Source organism: Jaculus jaculus, chromosome 5, assembly GCF_020740685.1.
Source record: "Jaculus jaculus isolate mJacJac1 chromosome 5, mJacJac1.mat.Y.cur, whole genome shotgun sequence".
NCBI lineage: Eukaryota > Metazoa > Chordata > Mammalia > Rodentia > Dipodidae > Jaculus > Jaculus jaculus.
In genome coordinates, this window is record NC_059106.1 from 52355500 (window position 1) to 52375015 (window position 19516).

The 19516-nt window shown below is 52.7% G+C and overlaps 1 protein-coding gene across 2 annotated transcripts in view; it reads right to left on the bottom strand.

Annotated features, from left to right (window-relative positions):
- Positions 1-1486: 1486 nt before the first annotated feature.
- Positions 1487-19516, bottom strand: part of Capzb (capping actin protein of muscle Z-line subunit beta) — a 132110-nt gene continuing 114080 nt past the window's right edge. The window contains exons 5-9 of one of the 2 annotated variants that reach the window (XM_004657579.3): positions 15734-15875; positions 15425-15541; positions 6550-6615; positions 5855-5931; positions 1487-1898 (exon numbers count right to left, since the gene is read on the bottom strand). In XM_004657579.3, coding sequence (XP_004657636.1) covers positions 1811-1898; positions 5855-5931; positions 6550-6615; positions 15425-15541; positions 15734-15875 — 490 coding nt within the window. In that variant the 3' untranslated portion in view covers positions 1487-1810. Of the gene's footprint in view, positions 1899-4231; positions 4357-5854; positions 5932-6549; positions 6616-15424; positions 15542-15733; positions 15876-19516 lie in introns of those variants that run through there. The other variant, XM_045150558.1, reaches the window with a different exon arrangement.

Consider the following 19516-nt stretch of genomic DNA (forward strand, 5'->3'; position numbering starts at 1 on the left):
CAGGTGCACGTGTCTGGAGTTCGTTTGCAGTGGTTGGAGGCCCTGGCGCATCCATTCGCTAACAAATAATAAGTAACTAATAAATAAATTAATAAAGGCATGTGCCACCATGTTTGGCCCCTGAGACTACATAGTGAATTCCAGGTGAGCCTGGACTAGTCAGACCCTACCTTGAAAAAACAACAAAACAAACAAAAAACTACCACAACACTGGGGCTGCGTAGCCTATGCTGGCCTGGAATTTACTATTGTGCCATGGAGCCTGCCTTAGTTTCTTGAGACAGGGTATTGCTATGTGGCGCAAGCCTTCTGCATGCTGGGATTACAGGCGCAAAGCACTGTACCTGGCCTGTTCTCTAGTTCTGTCTCACAGGCACTCTGCACCCTTATCAGACCAAACAGAGAAACCAGGACCAAGGAGTCATATTATATGACACCAGATGGCTCAATAGCCATCAAGGCCAAGGAGGCAGGTTACAGGACACCTGGGGAAGGTATTAGCAGGCCATGCTTCAGCCCTCCCTGGGGACAGTGTGTGTGGAGGGGGGGAAGCGCTAGGGGCTTTGGGCATTTCCACTTTCATGTGAAAGGGGTGTGAAATGTGGGGGCTCTTTGTCCACCGGTGTGCCCCTGAGAACCTAAAAGAAAAGCGAGCCGGGCGTGGTGGTGCACATCTTTAATCCCAGCACTCGGGAGGCAGAGGTAGGAGGATGGCTGAGAGTTCAAGGCCAACCTGAGACTACATAGTCAATTCCAGATCAGCCTGGGCTACAGCAAACCCTACCCTGAAAAACCAAAAAAAAAAAAAAGAACCAAAAATAAAATCGAAGAAGAGAGCATGGAGGTACAGGGACCTTCCGTGTCACCAGACATCTGGTGTGACTTAGTATGGCTGGAGCTCTTCAGGGAGGTGTGCTGAGTTCTGGGGTGTGGTAAGACCTCCAGTGGAATCTGCCCCTCCCCATTAGTCCTTAGCCATGCAGAGTTTCCTATCTCCACCGTGGTGGGTTCTGCCCCCATGGCAAGGGGACACAACACCCACACCCACACAGGCAGACAAGAAACACAAGGCTGGCGCTGCGTCCCAGTTTCTTTTTATTTATTTTTTTGTTCTTTTTTTCCTTTTTTTTTTTTAAGTATGGAGGCTCAAGTATAAGATGTAGATTTTTTTTAAGCTTTACAAAAAAAAAAAAAACAAAATAAAACAAAAAACTCCTTTTGCATTCCATAAAAATTGACAGAAAAGCACCTGGCCAGAAGAGCAGACGGTCGCCAGTCCCCACCCCCACTGTGGTCTCTGCAGGACAGGGGCGCCACCTCTCCCCCCTCCAGAGCTGTCCCCCGTCCCCCTGGCCCCTACCCCAAGCAACTCCCAAACACACATGGAATCAGATTTCCAGTTTTTCTTCTATCTTTCACACACCAGTTATTTCATAATTTTTTTTTTGTTTTACGTTTTTTACACCAATGTAACAAAAAGGTGGGGAGCGGTGGCTGACTGACAGTGTATTTATGCCTGTAAACAGGAGAGGAGAGGAAGACGGGGCCCAGGCGGACAAAAACCACACGGTCTCTATGGAAATATCCAGAGTTTCGATAGCGAAACGTGGTGGGAAGCAGGCCTCGGAGCCAGAGGGCGGGCGGGCATCGGGCTTTATTCTCAGGGAGAGATGGCGCTGTGCGGTCGATGATGCAAACTGTTACGTGACCTGTCGGGGAGGGAGGGGATGAGGGAAAGAGCAGAAAACGAGTTTTCTAAGAAAGGAGTCTAACGAGTGCGTGGCGTGTCCGGTTAGCGCGAAGCAGAGGTCTAACACTGCTGCTTTCTCTTCAAAGCCTCCACCAGGTCGTTCTTAAGAGCTTCTTGTTTTGATTTGTCTGCAAAAGTCTGCACAGACCTGCAGGGGAGGAAGGATGCCATTAGTAGACAGACAGGGAGGGGCGGGTGGCCAGGGGCGCCAGGCTGTGCACATCTAATACCTAAGAGCATCTACCTAGGAGGGTGCGGGGGGGCCCAGGGCCCGAGACTGCACCTCAGCACCTCGCTGGGCTCCGAGCTGGGGGTGACCTGACTGCCAGAGCCCTAAGCTCCACTGCTGTGGGTGCAGGCCCAGCTGGCTTCTGGTCTTTCAGGCACCATGCAGTCTTGACTGTGTGTCAGACTGGCTGCCCAGGTTTTCTGGCCAAGAGGTGAAGACTCTGCCCTGAGACCCTCTGGGGAGCATCCCGCCCGCTCATGCTGCAGATGAGGCTGGCTTCCCACCCTGGGGAGCAGGTGCGGTAACCCCAGGACCAGCAAGTGCCGAAGAACCAGCCTCTCCGCATGTCTGAGCGGCTGGGGTCGCGGCCAGGGCTCTTGCTGCTAACCCAGCAGCCTGCATCCTAAAAGGCAGACCAGCACACAAGAGAGCCCTGGGCCCTTGGGTTTGCCAGGAAGCACTCTTCACCGAAGCTGAAAGAACTGAGGCTTAGAAAAACTGATGAATTCTAAAGTGCTTCCCACACACAGTACCTTCATCAATTCTCACAAGGCCAAGAAACCCCGGCTCACAGAAATGCTTGAATTCATTCTTTGAATGATCATTTTGTCAAATTTACCCAGCATACCATTAAGTAAGCACCTTCTCAAGTATTTATAGTGCCTCTGACTGTTTGGAAGCAGTGGGAGGAGGTGGGTGACATGCTCAGCGAGGGGTCAGGTTCCGCACACGCCGCTGTGAATGAGGGAGAAAACACGCCCTCCCAAGTGGTGCGGGGGTGGGGTGGGGTGGGGGGAAGCGAGATGAAGCAGGACTCAGAGGCAACTTGAATTCTGGCTGTGGAACCTGCCAGATGTCCTGGGAAGTTTTCAAGATAGGATGGTGATGCAGACGGGACTTTCAAGGGACCTGTGTGCAAGCGGAGAAGCCCCGTGGGAAGTGCCGACACTGCTAAGCGCACTGGACTGACTGCTTGCTTCCAAGTATTTGGGTTTTCAAAGCTCACTACGGGAGGACAGTGCTAGCAGAGGTGAAGGAGCAGTGCAGGGCCAGCTCTCCTGGGAGGAAGGAGCCAGCATTGCAGGCTGGCCTCTGTCTGGCCACCCCTAACTCAGAGACGTTTCAGTCATAGTGAGGCTTGAGATGAGGAGGTCAGACTTGGAAGTGGGTAGCAGGATTAGAGGCCCCTTAGGAAGCAGAGCTGGGGAGTCACTGCTACGCAACCTTATCAGTGCCCACAGTGCTTGAGTTACTGTGGGAAAGAGGACATGTCTGGCAGATGGGCCATAGTATACCTTGGCTCAGCCCTGAGTTAAGAAGGCTCAGAGGTGCCACTGAGGCTAGAACTAATGACTCCGTGGACTTGTAGTTGGCACACAGACCAGACCAGAGAGGGCAATAGTGCTTCTGTGCCAGTCACATACACGCTTCACCCAGCCCTGCTGTGAGTCCCATTGGGCCTGTGTCCACTTCCAGCCTGAGGCTCTGTAGCCCACTGTGGGCTCCCAAGAGCCTTGTTTTAAATGCAGTCTCCCTCCTCCTCTCCAGGGATGTTGATCACTGTCACACATCTGTGTTTGTCACAAGCTCAAGTCATGGTTCTTAACCACTGTTAACAAGCAAGACTGTTTTCCTTTCCATCAGTGTGGCCTGCAGGAGGACAGCTGCAGCTTGTCAGGGGAGGGCTGCCAGCATACATGGTACGAGCACTGGGCACCGGGCACCCAGCAGCTCCAGCAGCAGCCTGGTTGGTGGGGTGCTGGGCTGGCTAGGGAAATCACAGCCCCACTCAGGGCTCCATCCAGAGGTTCAGAGGGAGACCATATCTTCCAAGCCCAAGGGGTTCCTAAGATGGGGCCTTCTGGCTTCTGGTATCCCTGATAGAGAAGATGGGAGGACCCAGAGAGGCTGTCCTATGTGTACGGCCCAGCAGAAGGCAAGGCCCTCGGGCCTGACTGTGTAAGCCAGTGAGATGGTGCGCACAGCGCCTTCTGCTGGAATGTAGTGTTAATCCCCTCCCCTCTGACTGGGCTGTCAGGAGCAAAAGCCAAACAAAACCTGGCTTCCTTTCACACCTGGCCTCTGTTCAGAATGCAATGTGCACACACAGCACACACGTGACACGTGGCATAGTACGTGGGGCTGAGACTATGCGTTAATGTGGCTGCTCACTAGCCGTGAGCGGACACAGGTTAGTGGCGGGGTCTGGGCAGGTTGGTAAGTCCTGTTTAGTGGGGAGGTCTCACGTCCTTCAGGCAGGGTACCTGGATCGGCTCAATTATCAGGCTGGATGTAGACCTGGCGCTGGGTCAGCACTTGAGAAAGCTCCCTCTGCAACTGCTTAAACTTGTGGTTGTCAGGGATAGCGTCAAGAGATCTACAGAGAATGTCAGAGGGTGAAGCCGGGGGAGAGAGCAACAGCAATGTAGAACAAGAGGCCGACAGCTGAGGAAAAGTGAGGCTTCAGGAGGCCACCACAGTGCCTCCACTGCAGAGGTCTATGCTGGGGTTCTCCTGGCTGATCTTCACGGGGCACACCTGCTGCCCAGAGGCTCAGCTGCTCCTTGCATTTCCCAGCACTGTGGGGATGGCAGAGGCTAGCCAGTTGGGAAGGTGTACAAAGAACATTTGGCACCACGACCCAAGGTGGCAGGCCTGATATTCAGGACCATTGGGTTTGTACCTGCCAAAGGCCAGGAGGGGGTAGATGAGATTTCAGAGAAGACTGTCTATCTACCTACTTATCATTTTTTCCCCCCAAGGTAGGGTTTCACTCTAGCCCAGGCTGACCTGGAATTCACTATGTAGTCTAAGGGTGGCCTTGAACTCATGGTGATTCTCCTGCCTCCTGGAGTGTTGGCATTAAAGGTGTGCACCACCATGCCTGGCTCCTCATTTTGTTTGAGGCAAGGTCTAACTACATAGCTCAAGCTGGCCTGTTATTCACTATGTAGCCCAGGCTGGCCTCAAACTCACAATCCTCCTGCCTTAGTCTCCTAAGTGCTAGGTTTCCAGGTGTGATCCTCTTCTTTGATGCTGCAGAACAGGCTTAAATCTACCTGCTGGATAAATTCACAAGTTGCACCCTGCATCTATTCTGCTCCACTGTGTATACTGACCAGGGAAATGGATCAGAGCACTGGTCAGCAAGGGCGCACACATAGCACAGCTGGACACTAGAAAGCTTCCCAACTGCCACCAGCTCATCTAACCTCGTCAGCACCCTGCTTCTTGGATAGGTCAAGGGCGGCTGAGAGGCGTGTGGACAGTTACATGATCAGGAGGAGAGGGCCTGAAGAAGATACTGGCCACCTGACTTACTCCTCAGCCACCTCCGCTGGTCCCCAGCTGGGTTCTGCCTCCCATTCCCACCACAGCGAAATAGGGACATGAGAGAGGACAGCGCAGGGCCCCAGCCACCGCCAGCAGAGGCCTGGCAGAACACAGGACCAGGTCCTTGGTCTGAACTCCGCGCTCTGCTAGCTGGAGTTTGGATCAGGCAAAGGCTGGGGTGCCCAGCTCCCTCTGGTGCTCTCTGGGGCCTATGTGGTCTTTCCAGGCCCCAACACCAAAGGGGCCAGGCAGATCCTCCAGACAACCTGACAAGCTGGAGGCGGCCAACTCCAGCAGTGAGAGTGTCAAAAGCCATAGAAGGGGCAGGAAGCCTCAGAGGACAGAACAGGTGGAGAGCTATTGGGAATGTGAGCTGGACATGGTTACGTGCCTTTCAGAATGTGGCAGATAATCCCCAAAGCGGGCTCTGCTGGCCTCCTTTTGTAATGAGGAATTCAAGTCCAAGGCCACAGAGCTATGAGCAGCCAAAGATTCAAACCCCTATGTATGTGGTTGTAAACTTCAGGTTTTTGGTACATTACCTCAGCCCGTTGACAATATCCTTTGTTTTTCCAAAGTAGATCTCATTCAGCGTACTTCTGATTTTATTTTCCATGTCCTGGGAAGGGAGGTGAGTCAGCCAGGAGAGAAAACAGGAATCCTGAGGCCCACACCCACCTGCCACCAGCTCACCCTGTAGTTCCTGCTGTGGCCACGGGGGGGAGATGTGGGACTGCTCCCTTGTGCTGGAAGCCAGTTCCCGGCTGCCAGGACGGCACCTATAATTTGTGCTGGGTCTTTCCTGTTCTTAGGCATGGAGGATGCCGACACCTAGGGACTGATGGCCAACCCTGACCACTGCTGGGAACAGATCTAACCACATCACCATCTCTCTGGTGCCCACCAATCCTGTGAGCAATTCTATAAGACCAGAGAGCACGTCTCCCATCCAAACAACAGTGGCCACAGTGAAAAGTGAAGCAGCTCCAAGGCTTCGGTGTCCAGTGATGTGCTTCCTCCCAGAGTTCAGATCAGTGCTCACACCCGGCGCATCTGGGGAGGGACTCTGCTTCCCAGCATCACTGATGGAGCAGGGCACCGTGCTGGGTGTGTGTGCCTGGAGCCAGAGCCCCGCTTGACCCAAGTCAGGCTCAGATAACCCAAGGCTTGACAGGAACGGGTACACTGTGGCCCACGCTGCACCAGCACTAGGGGCATGAACCCAAGGCCCACTCACCTCTACCAGGCGTCCGATATTGGCTATGTGTGGGGAGCTGTCACTCACAGTTTCATCTTTCTCCATCTGCAAAGACAAACCGTTCAAGTCAGAGGTGGCGGCAGCTCCATAGACATGGCCAGTAGCTGCCACCACACTGCCAGCTCTGTGCTGCGCACAGCCCTCTGGCCCTTGGTGGCTCTGCAGAGGCAGCTGTGGGTTTTGTTACAAGTCCATTTTGTCAATCACAGTGACTGAAATTTTAGGTCACACGCAGCCTGGCCAGCAGATATACATCTGGAGGCATCGCTAGCAAGGCAGCCCTGGGAAGAGCAGCCCCACACCACACCCAACAATGGCACCCACAGGACATTGTCAGCTAGAAGATTGTGAAGGTCCCTGAGAGGGACAGACAATCCCATCAACGGAAGACTCTGGTCAGGGGAATGAAGTGACTTGCCCATGACCATATGAGTCAAACCTGCGCGCACTGCACAGCCAGTGTCCTCCCCTCTCAGGGGCTGTGAAGCCGGCCATGGTAGTGGGGGCAGAGAACAAGGATCCTCTTCCTGTGGCAGCCAGCTCTGTCCTAGCAAGCAGCACTGCACACAGGCAGAAAGGAGCCAGCAGGGGGGAGGCGCTGCCGTTCCTAGCACAAATACAGGCTCATGAGCTTGGATCTTCCCCTGTGGTGAGTCTTACTTCTCAGACAAGAGGAGAACGGCTCCAAGGAGAGGCTGGCTTGTTTTCTGCCTCATGGGGTACCTAGTGGAACACTAAGTGTATAACCGCTCCTTGTTACTCAACTGCAGATAAAGGCATGCTACTGTTGTTGAAACAAGGTTCCGAAGCTGGAGCAGCCATCAAGAACAGTATCAGCACTCCAAAACAGCTCAGGGCAGATAAAGTGAAGCCAAGTTGGCTTCTGATCTTAGAGCAGGAAGAAGAGCTGGGTGTGGGACAAGGGCCCTGTGTGTCCCACCTGCTTTGGCTTGCCTGTGTTGACACTGAGAATGACTTTCAGGCTGGGGAGGGCAGAACAGACCCATGAAAGAGGGAACTGAAGGCAGAGTTGGCAAGCAAAGGGTGGGACAGGATCAAGTCACTTTAGCCCTCAAGCTTTCCCCTCAAGTTTACCCTCAGGTCAGAAGTCCCTGACCATGGCTATGTGCCCCTGAGGTCCAAGGGCACTGAAGGCTGGAGGACAGCAGTGATGACCCACCTCTCCTGAAGGAGGAACTAGCGTGAAATTGACCCAGGCATCCATTTTTAATGGGATTGCAATTGTGCAGTCAAGAGGCCAGAGGAACCAGCAGGAGCTTGCTGGGGGCCAGGCCTGTCACTTTCATGTCCCACTGAGGGGGCTGAGCTGGCAAGGTCTGGGTCTCCCAGCAGGTTCCTGGCCACCTTCTGCAGCTGTAGTAGAGCCAAGGGCCCCAGGCCTCCTGCAGGAGTCTGTACCTGTCTGTTGAAGGATGCCTTCATTAACAACCTTGTAGCCACCACCAAGGTCAAGATAGTCAGAGGTCTGCAGAACCCAAGCAGCTAACAGGCAAGCAGTACCACATGGGACCCAGTCCCATGTCACCTTCCTATGAACATTATCTCCTGCCAGGACTGAAGCTCTAAAACGTGATTCCCACAGCACTGCGGATTGCAATTCTTTGCTCTTGCTCCTGTGGTACTGAGTTTACCTGGGCAAAAAAAGCAAGCACGAAAACAGTGTCCCAGCACTAAGCTCCCTAGCACAAAAAGAGGACAGTGGGCTGGAGAAATGGCTTAATGGTTAAGACTCTTGCCTGCAAAGCCAAAGGACCCAGATTCTTTTCCCCAGGACCCACATAAGCCAAATGCACAAGGCGGCGCAGGCATCTGGAGTTCATTTGCAGTGGCTGGGGGCCCTGGTACACCCATTCTTTCTACCTGCCTCTCTCTCTCAAATAAATAAATAAAGTATTAAAAAAAACAAACAAAACCAAAATGATAGCTGGTGTACAAATAGTTGCTTTGAAGAGACTTGGAGGCCTTAGGCGCAGCACACGTGACCAGACTGTGATGGGATTGGTATGCAGCTTTTGTGTAACCTCAGTACTCCAGCAGGTGCCTGGGCAGGGGTGATGGACAGTTGAAGGCTCTATAATTCACCTCAAGAAGATGACAGCATCTCTCTTGTGCCCCGGTCAGCCATATCTGAGGGCTGGGTTCAGCTTAGTACGCTGGGTTTTAAGAGAGCTGAGCTACAGGCAAATCAAAGTCCATCCACTCACCTTGACTCCAGGAAGCCAGAGAGCTCAGAGAGGCCACTGTCTGCTAGAGGGACTAGACCTACCTATGTCATTGTAGATGGCAGAAGTGGGGCTGAGGGGAAGAATGTCATAGATGGCATACTTGGGCCCAGTGGGATCTGAAAGGTAGCTGCTCATATGGCAGTGAGCTCTGGGGAGAAATGGTATAGCCAAACAGTAAAATGCTAGAAGGTGGCCCAGTTTAGAGTTAACAGCCTGGAACCTAGGGTTTCCCAAGGCTCTTCAGAGCTATGTGACTGACTATAGCCACAGCTCTAGTGCTGGCTCAGGCAAGGCTTCAACCTGCTGGTCAAAGACAAGAGGAAGAGGAGTGCCCCCATGCCCTAGGCCCTGAGCTGTCTCGGGCATTACTTGGTGAGGGATTCTGGGGAATCATGTTCCTCAGATGGTCCCCAGAACAAGGGAGTAGCAAAAGTGCCCATGAACCAAGTAATGATAGCCACCTCTGCCTTCAGTAAGTAAGTACTGTATCCCAGGCAGAACCCTTGTGTAGCTGGAATGTCACCTTCCCTGAGCAAAGTCCTGTTGCCACGGCAACTGGCCAGGGTGTGTGTATGTGTGTGAAAGAGAGAGAGAGAGAGAGACAGGAGTTGGGGAGCACACTTGAGAGAAAGGACAGGGCTGCAGCCACTCCTTGTTGAAAGGGATTTGGGGACACCAATATCCTGGGACTGTGTGTTCTCTCTTTCCACATGGAAGTGGTTAACATGCCCAGCCCACGACGGCTCAGAGCTGTTCAGCTAGGCAGGGAGCTGCTTGGGGATGGGGACGGGGATGGGGTGTGGTGGTGTCTGTCCAATCCAAACAGATTCTCAGTCCCTTGCTCCATGTCCCACCAAGAGAAGGGATGAGGACTTTGAGCCCCTTCCGACGAGCACAAGCAGCCCAGGGCGAGTGCAGCACTGTGGGCATGGGGCTCTCACCATGGGGCCGGGTCGTCCCGTCAGCAATGCCGTCTCCTCCCAGCAATGAGAAAGGCCGACCCCGTGAACACACGGCGGCCTGGGCCCCTCAAAGCTCGAGGCAGGGAATCAGCTCTGTCCAGTAAAAGGACCAGCAGGGGCTAGGGGATGGAGATGGGTTGGGGTGGGGGCAGAGAGCCTGGCACACATGGGTAGTTTCCACAGCGCCCTCGTCCTTCTTTCCCGCTAACTCCCTCCCCTCCACACCTGGCTAGGGTCAGCTTGCTGGCAGTGCTGACCCACCAGAAAGAGACTATTTTAGCAATGCATATATTATTACATCCTTGTAAAAGAGGCTGCCAGAAGGAAACATTTGTCTGTTCTGTGGCCGCACAGATGTTCCATGAGGCGTTCCAAGTGAGCCTGAACTCGGGGCCAGCCTGCCTGCCCCAGTGAGACCCTCTCCCTTCCTCATGGTGGAGATGGGGAGGACACTAGTGGCTGCTGTCCTCAAAAAGGGAGGACATTTCTGTCACAAGGCATCTTCTAGGGAGCTTAGTCGGAAGAGAGGGCCTGCAAGAAGTTTGCCTCTCTCAACAGGCACATGGAGCTTAGAATCCAAGGCTGCAGCCTGAAGCCCAGAAGGAAAGATCTGGGTCTGCCTCAGCCTTCACTTCCGTCACTGTCACTACAGGTGAACAATGTTTGTGCGATGCCAAGGCATACTCGGCAGCTCACCTGCCTGTCAAAGTGGAGCTCCAGCCCAGGCTCCTGTGGGCCCCGATTGCCCAGGTTGTGTCATGGATATGGGACAGTGCTAGGCTAGGACTGAACCTGCCACCCAGCCAGACAATGCTCAGAGAGCCTTCCAGGGAGGCTGGGACTGCCCGGTGTAGAAAACCTGAGCCTCCGACTGTACGCTCTGGACACCATGGGGGAGCAGCGGTATTCCTTGGTGAGTAGAAACAGTATGTCAAAATGGCACGAGCTTTCAAAGCAGACACCAACTATATGAGGAAGGCACTGACCTTCAGAGCAGTGAGTCTGGAAGGTGTCTGGGCTAGGATGTGCCCATGGGCTGGAAAGTTCTGAAACCAGTGTTCTCCCAGGAGACCTCTCTGCTGGCTGGACCTCATCTACACTTTACCAGGAAAGCACAGAACACGCCCCAACTCAGGGCTGGGAGACTCCCAACAGGGTCCAGCCCAGCACCTCTGACCCTTCCTGCCCTCTACAGTGAGGACAGGTCAGGGAGAGACAGCCTCCCGCAGCTTTCTTTCTAGGTCACTCTGCCCCGGCTCATTCAACAAGCGCTCAGCCCTCCTTGGAGGACGCCACCTAGGAAAGCTTGGGGATCACAGGGAGCCGCCTGCAGCTGCACTCCCCCCCACCCAGCAAGCTGGCTCTCTGAGCCTGGCCCACCCTTTGTTCCCTCCACCTGGAAGGAAGGGCCACAGGCTGCGTCCCCTTATGAAAATATCCTGCTGAGCCGAACTGCCAAGCCCAGGTCAGGGAGGCTTTTCCTGGCAGGATCCACAAGCAAGGGCTGTTATGGCCGGGGTTTTCCTGCCTGGAGACACTAGAGCATCTGTGGCTGACGGGAAGGGAGGTCTGTTTGCAAATGACCGGCCTGATCTCCCCACTCAACACAACATTCCACCTTCGTGTCTAAATATTTAGAATCTGAAAAGAAAATCAAGCGAACATCTGCAGGGCCCTTCCCCGGATGGGAGCCCTTGGATCTCCTTCCAGAGATTTACGGTCCGCCTCATTCCCACGTCTCCGCCATCACCCAGGCGGAGTGACCTCTCCGAGCACCTTCCCTTTCCACATGCTCGGACTTGGCACGCGGTGCTCTTCTGCTTGCTCCCAGCCTTCTTGCTGGGGCCTCCGTGGCAGGCTGCCAAGGGCACCTACGGCCTGCCTCCCTTGCATGTGGCCTCCACCTTGGCAGGAGGGTCTGATGAGGCTATAATGAGCTTCCAGGAAGCTGCTGCCTCCTTCCCCATTGTGCCCCAACTGCAGGGACTTGCCAAACACTATCTCCCTGATTTTCTAACTGATGTCCCCAAGAGACAACTTTGAGAGGGGGCAACAAAAGGCCACATGAAAGATGGGGTGAGGCCCAGGGAGCTCACACCAGGGCGCCCTGACCAGCTGGGAAATGCAGCTGGGGCCATTTGTCACTGCTGACAGGTGGCACTGAGAGCTACTCTCCAGCTCCCTTGGTGCACTCCCTCCCAGAAGCTGTCTGATTGAAAAGGGGCGGCAGCAAGCCTGCAATGCCCCTGGGAAGGAAACTCTGCGAACCTTCTGGGCCACTTCTGTATATTGGGCTTGGGAAACCTGAGGGTGACATGCCTAGGGCCCACAGGGCACCACTGGCAAGGCGTGACACTATGAGAACTGAGACGCTGCTTGTCCTGGCTGGGATGACGCAGGGGCCTGAAGAGACAGCTCCACAGAGGGGCGAGTGTGAGTGTGAGTTAAGGGGGCTGCATTCCCAGATCCTCAACTGTGCAGTGTGGGAGGGAAGGGGACCTCCAGTTTAGCCCATCATGCACAACCTGGAGTCCTTCAAGCCCAGAACACCTGCCCCACCCAAAGCTCGCCCCACCCTGGGGCTCCCTCTCTGCCCTCCTGTTGGCCTTTGCCTCTTGCCTTGGGTGGCACCTTCTGCTGCTTCTCCCACAGGCTTGCCCCTCCCTGCAGCCTTCCTGGGCTGGCAGTTGGGGCCTCGTTCTCTTTCCTGGATGCTTTCACAGTTTCCTCTCCTCCCATCAACCCAACCTCCCATGACAGCTGGCAGGGCCACCTCTAAAAATGCCCATCACATTACTCAACTGTGAAGAACTCAAATGTCCCCCTGACCTGCAGGAGCAAGCACACCTCATGTGGCCACTTAGTCTCTCACTGCTCAGTGTGTTTACACATCAGTGTTCACGTGACATCCACTGAATGTCAGGTACAGGGGACTGATCCACACTAAAAAAGTGTGGCACGGCAGAAACTAGAACTTTGGGGGGTACACGAGCATGGGCTTTTATCCTAGCTCTGCCTCTTGTCATTATAGGCAAGTGTTTGACCATATGAGTCCCAGTTTCCTCATCTACTAAATGGGAACCACAAGTGCCTACAATCCAGTCAAAGGAGATGGCCGCTCCACCGCGCGTGTGCTTGCTTTCCTGGAACCCCTCTGTCTCCCATCCAAGGCAACCACAGACATTTTTCCAGGGCTCATCTGGACCTCACAGCCAAACCCCTCGGCCCTGGTTTCCCTCTGCTCAGAAGCTGTCATTAACTAGCATTTGTCCACCTCACTGCTCCACCCCCTCCTTTTATAGTTACTTACATTGGAGGCAAGCCCCGGCTTTAATGTACCTCATATGAGTTATGATTCTGGCTGTGAGAATGATGACAGAAGCAAGGATTTCCTCAGCAAAGCCCCAAGAGCAAAAGGCAGCAGAAGGAAATGCAGACAAGACTGTAGCCCCGCAAGCTGTGCCGAGGCTAACCCTGCAAGCTGTGCTGAGGGTAACCCCGCAAGGTGTGCTGAGGATAGCCACTCCCCAGGCTGAGTTTGGCTTGGCAGGGCCATTGCTCAAGGCAAGCTGGAGCCACATGCTGGTCATGGACGGACAGCTCTGATTTAGACTATTAGGAAAATGGAGGATTAAATATTTGTCCAGGTCACTGTATGCTGGGTAGAATTATAAACAGTTTCCAGCAGCAAGAGACAGGAAGCAGCCTCCAGACAGATTTAGGGTTTCCCACCCATTCCCCCGGTGGTGGTGAGAAGGTGGGGGCAGGCTACTGAGTAGCTGGCTGCTCGGGGACTCAGCTGGCTTTCCTCTGTCAAGGGCCACGTCCATGCAGGATGTATTTTGTCCTGGGCACTAGAGTTTTGTTTCCGGGATGGAGGATGGACAAGAGAATTCCAAGCTCCTTGAGCCCGGCATTGCAGAGGAGGAGGGGATTTTGCATGTGGGAACCTAAGGTTCCACTATGCACCCACGGTAGCTGGCCCATGTCCACCTTGCACTATCGTTTTTCAGATGCACTTTGGAGAGTGCAAACCTACCCAGAAGAGCTACTGCACCGAACCTTTCTGCAACTATGTTTCTATGAAGCACTACTGAAAGAACACTTGGGTGGTTTTGGTGGTGGGGAATGAATATGGGGCTTCCCCCGTATGTGCCAAGTGTTCTACCACTGAGCCCCATCCTTGGCCCCAACCAAGTATAGTTATCCTACTGAGAAAAAAAAAATCTTTCTGATGCTATGGGAACCTCACACAGCAAGGGGAGCAGGGCCCCCACCCCCATACTTGTGCTCATGCAGAGATTCTGCAGCTCTGCGTGCCCCCAAGGGTGGATGGGCGTGTGAGGGCTCTTGGCCAGGTGCAAAGGTCTGAGAGTGGCTCAGATGCCGCGAGGGCACGCAGTGCCAGGAGGACCAAGCGACGAGCTCAGCTTACGTGGCCTGGAAAGGACAGCTTGGATCCCTGTTCTCCCAAGGAAATTCTACTTGAGAAATGCACAGATCACAGGTCTTAGCTTTCAATGTGTACACAGAACTCCCTGGAGAGCTGCTTTAGAATGTTACAGATGCTGGTCCTAAGCTCAGACACTGCCAATCCCATTGCCTTCTTGCTGTACACTCAACAAGCTTTTCTTTAAAAAAAAAAAAAAAAAAAAAAAAAAGTAGAAACCAGGTGTGATGGCACACACCTTTAATCCCAGCACTCGGGAGGCAGAGGTAGGAGGATCGCTGTTGAGTTCAAAGGCCAATCTGAGATTACATAGTGAATTTCAGGTCAGCCTGAGCTAGAGTGAGACCTTACCTCGAAAAACAAAACAATAAAATAAAAATAAAGAGGGCTGGAGAGATGGCTTAGAGGCATCTAAGGCATTCAAGGCATTTGCCTGAGAAGCCTAAGGAGCCCAGTTTGACTCCCCAGGACCCACATAAGCCAGAGGTACAAGGGGACTCATGCATCTAGAGTTCTTTTGCAGTGGCTGGAGGTCCTGGCATGCTCATTTTCTCTCTCTCTCTCTCTACTGCTTTCTCTTTCTCAAATAAAAAAAATTTATTTTTTGGGTGGGGCCCAAGGTTTCTACACGTCTAACAACCTCCTGGGTGATGCTGATGATGGCTCCCAGGTTGGCTGAGAAGCAAGTGGCAGAGACCCTGATCTGGAGAGGAACGGCTCACAGAGCTGACGGCTGGCTTGGACCCCCAGGAATGGCAAATTAAGGAGCAGAGCATGATGGATGACAGGGACAAGGCAAGTCCTGGTGGATGACAAGACACCACACTCAGCTGGCAACTTCCTTGTCCCACTAGAGCAGGAAGTGGCAAAAACTGGTGGCACACGCCTTTAATCCCAGCACTCGGGAGGCAGAGGTAGGAGGATCACAGTGAGTTGGAGGCCACCCTGAGACTACATAGTGAACTCTACTTCAGCCTGAGATAGAGTGAGACCCTACCTGGGAAGACAAAAACAAAACAAAACAAACAAACAAACAAGCAAAACCACATGCAAGTACAGCTCACAGGGCACTGACATGGAAACATGAAGCAATCCTTGGATGGTGGATGTGCAGTGCCTAAACACGCTCCATCTAAGCAGGGCCAACTGCAGACAGCAAGCCAGCTCTGGCACCTGGCTGAGAACAGCCACCTTACCTGTCTGGTGAGACTGCCTCCGAGGTTCATGGTGCCTGAGCCGGACTTGTTGGTTTGCAGCCAGAGCATCACTGTGGAGGTCAGCTTGTAGTGAGCAGTGCGGCCGCTGGACTTCTCCTGGGGGACGAGACAGAGGTCTGAACCTGGGTGAGCCAGAGCCGAGGAGGAACTTGAGGAGCCCCTAGAAGCTGGCTAGGGTTATTCTGCATGCGTGTCCCTCCTAACGCATCAGAACAGTGCTCTCCGTATAATCCCTACTCGGTTTTAAAGGTGCACTGGGTGGCTCTGGTCACCAGCTGGGAGCTGTACCTGTACTTCCACCACGTGGATGGAGTCCCAGCAGCCTTTGATCTTCTTTGATCCGTCCCCAGCCTTCTTTATGAGGATCACGCCAGCAAAGCCATGATCCAGATCCCAGAGGTAGACAGATGAGACGCCGCCTTCAAAATACCTGCAAGACACATGGCCGTGAGCCCGTTAGGTGCGAGGTCAATGCTTGGTGTCAGGACCAGGCTGTCATTCAGCTGATGGCCTAGTCACCTATCTGGGCTGAAGGACCCTCCATGCAGATGCATGGCTTGTCTTTAGATATGATCTGATCATCCTCTGACTGTGGAGGGGAGAAAAATGTAGAAGTAGGAGTCAAAGTTTTGTGTCTTTGGCAAACTTGCTAAACTGCTCCGGGCTCCAGCTGCCTCCCTGATAAAGGATTCAGCAGTGCGTGGCAGTCGTCCATCAGCGGCAGCTCATCTCCCATTGGCCAACATGCCTATTTTGTGGGAAGGTTACTGGACAGGGAAATGAGGAAATGCAGCAACAAGCCACCCCTCACAAACAGGGAATCCTGTTGGCCTTTCAAAGTGACTCGCTATACAGTTTTACAGACACATTACCTGGAACATGCCCCATCTTGTCAAAGTGAGGTGCTATAAAACCCCAAACAAAAATGGACTAAACATGGGACAGAACTTCCTCCTCAGACTCAATTCCAACACTGCATAATCCCTAGTTCTTTTTTTTTTTTAGGAGAAGAGGCCATCAGGTTGGGGTCCCAAAGCGTGGGGAGGGAGGCAGGTGGAGCAGAGACCTACAGCGTTAAATCCGGCTGATGTGGTCTGTCAATCCTTGCTGGTGAACAACCATGACGCCAGGGAATCATGTCTTTTTCGTGGCCAGCCCATTTCCTACCAGAAAGTCTAGGGCCTCTCTGAGCCCTGGGAATAGGCCAGGAGGCTGGCACCATGTGGGTGTTACCTCAGCTCTGACAGCAGGTACATGGGAGGGAGCTTAGGGCAGATGTGGGCTGGCACTAGCAGCCCTGTGACAAGCTGTGTCATGACTAGTTGTGTGAACTCAGGCCATACAGACAACACCGAACCTGTAGGACTAAGAGACATTAGTTTGGGGAAACTTGATTTTTCTTGGGGCGGGGGTAGGGCCTCACTATGTATCTCAGGCCAGGTGGTCCTTGAACTTGTGATCCTTCTGGATTACAGGTGTGTGCCATTATGCTCAGATGAATCTTTTTGGGTTTTGATATTAAAATTAAGTACATTAAATTAACATGCACCTGTGGGTTGTATTCCAATAAAGCTATTATATGAAAAAAAAACACAGAGTAAATGTTAGTATTTAAAGAATGAGGTTTTGCATTCTTGGGTTCAATTGGATTGAAAATATTCAAAGAAAAAAACATGCATGTGTATTGAACACACATAGACCTTTTTCTTCCTGTTATTTCCTAAGCAATATCTTGTAACTAACACATACAGAGCGTTTACTGCATCAAAGACTGTAAGTTAGTTGGGTGCAGAGACACATGCCCATAATCCCAGCTCTGGAGGTAGAAAGGTGGAAGCCAGACTGCCAAGTGTTAGAGTGAGTTCCCCACCAAGACCCTGCTTCAAAACAAGAAAAGGTATAAACAATCTAAGTGATTTATAGCACACAGGGTATGTGTAGGTCTCTTCTACTAAGAAAAATTATTTGTGCGTGTGTGTGTGGGGGGGGGGGAGAGGGGGAGGAGAGGGAGACAGAAGGGGGAGGAGAACATGGCCAGGGTCTATTGCCACTGCCAACAAATTCCAGATGCATATGCCATTTTTGTGCATTTGACTTTACATGGCTACTAGGGAATTGAACTGGGGCCAGCAGACTTTTGCAAGCAAGTGCCTTTAATGGCTGCACTAGTTCCTCAGCCCCTACTCTGCCATTTTCTATGAAGGTCTTAAGCATCTCAGGGGTCCTTGTAGACACTGAGGGCCAACTATACTAGTTTTTTGCAAAAACTTTTTTGGGGCATGCAGTATGTGTGGTAAGCATATACGAGTGCAGATGTGTGCACATGTGGAGGCCAGGAGACCACTGGCATCACCCTGTACTGCACCTGTGTGATTTGTTGAGGCAAAGTCTCAATGAAGCTGGAGCTGCCATTTTTGGCTTTATTTATATTTTTAATTTTTGAGGTAATTTTCACTATGTAGTCTAAGGGTAGCCTCGAACTCATGGCCATCCTACCTCTGCCTCCTGAGTGTTGTGACTAAAGGCGTGCACCACCACACCCAGACATTTTTGGTTGATCAGAGAGCCCCAGAGATTCTCCAGTTTTTTCAGGGGTTAAAGGAAGGCATGGACACAGGCAACTGTTTACACAGATGCTGCAGAATCCAACTCGGGCCCTCACGCTTGTGTGTCAAGCACTCTTACTTGCTGGGCCATCTCCTTAGCCCTTTTGCAAATTTATTCTCACTCTGAAACTATTTCAAACTCACAAGGTTTTTGTTTTTCAAAGGTCGGTACTTGATACCAGAGTGTAAGTAAAAGACAGCGGACAAAAGAGCGCTCCCGCCCAACAAGAACAAGGCCCACGACCACACAATGCAGGTGCCACGGCTGTTCTGCCTTTCCCTCCTAGCCCCTGCGGGCCCTAGATCACCCAGGGGCTCCACTCAGCTTGGGTGTCCTCACCTTCCCTCAGGGCTGAGGCCAGTCCTCTGCTATAGAACCACTTCCTGCACTCCCTTCTTTAAAAAAAAAAAAAATTTATTTGAGAGAAAGAGGCAGATAGGGAGAGAATGGGTGTGCCAGGGCCTCCAGGAGCTGCAAACAAACTCCAGATGCATGTGCCTCCTTGTGCACCTGGCTTATGTGGGACTTGGAGAATCAAACCGGGATCCTTTGGCTTTGCAGGCAAATGCCTTAACCACCAAGCCATCTCTTCAGCCCCTGCCCTCACTTTTTCATTGCATGCCCCAAAGTGAAAAAGCCATCAAATTGAATTTTCAGCCCTGTCTCCCACTGGCCAGGATGCAGCACGGCAGGCCTGCCCGGTGACCAGCAGTGAGTATCTGCTGGCTCAGTGTCAAAGCATCAGAGGCAGAGCTGTGTGGTGGTCACAGCGTACAGGCAGAGTCTATGTGTGCACAGCACCGTGTGAGGAAAAGCACATGGGCACAGGCAGGCAGGGGCCTTTGCACAGTAGTGGTCAGGGCCATGTTGGTGAATCCCTGATGCAGCCAGCACAAACATTTGTACCTCACTCTGGAGCATCATCCATCCTTCCTCCCTCCCTTCTTTCCTTTCTTTCTTCCATGAGAGAAACAGAAAGAGGCAGACATAATGACTATGGGTGCACCAGGGCCTCCTGATACTGCAAACGAACTCGATGCATGTGCCACTTAGAGCATCTTTATGTGGGTATTGGGAAATCAAACCTGGGCTGTCAGGCTTTGCAAGCAAGTACCTCTAATGACTGAGCCATCTCACCAGCCCCTAAGTCTTCTTTTGTTCAGAATCTCTGCACACTCCCCCACTCAGGACAGGGAGAGCAGAGCAGAGAGCTCTGGTCTGAGACCCGAGGCCCCACATCCCACAGGCAGTGAGGTGAGGCGCATGTCGGACCAGTCATCTCTCAGTGACCTCAGGTCAGCCTTTGTGTTGATCAGGTGACTCACAGCACAGGCTCCTAACTCTTTCTGCCCTCTCTGTGCTCCAGTGACTCCTCTGGGCCGTGGGTTAGCTGAGGAAGTCAGAGGAGGAGCAACTCACAGCAATATAGGAAAAACAGCTCTAAAAGCTGTGGCTGCTCTCATG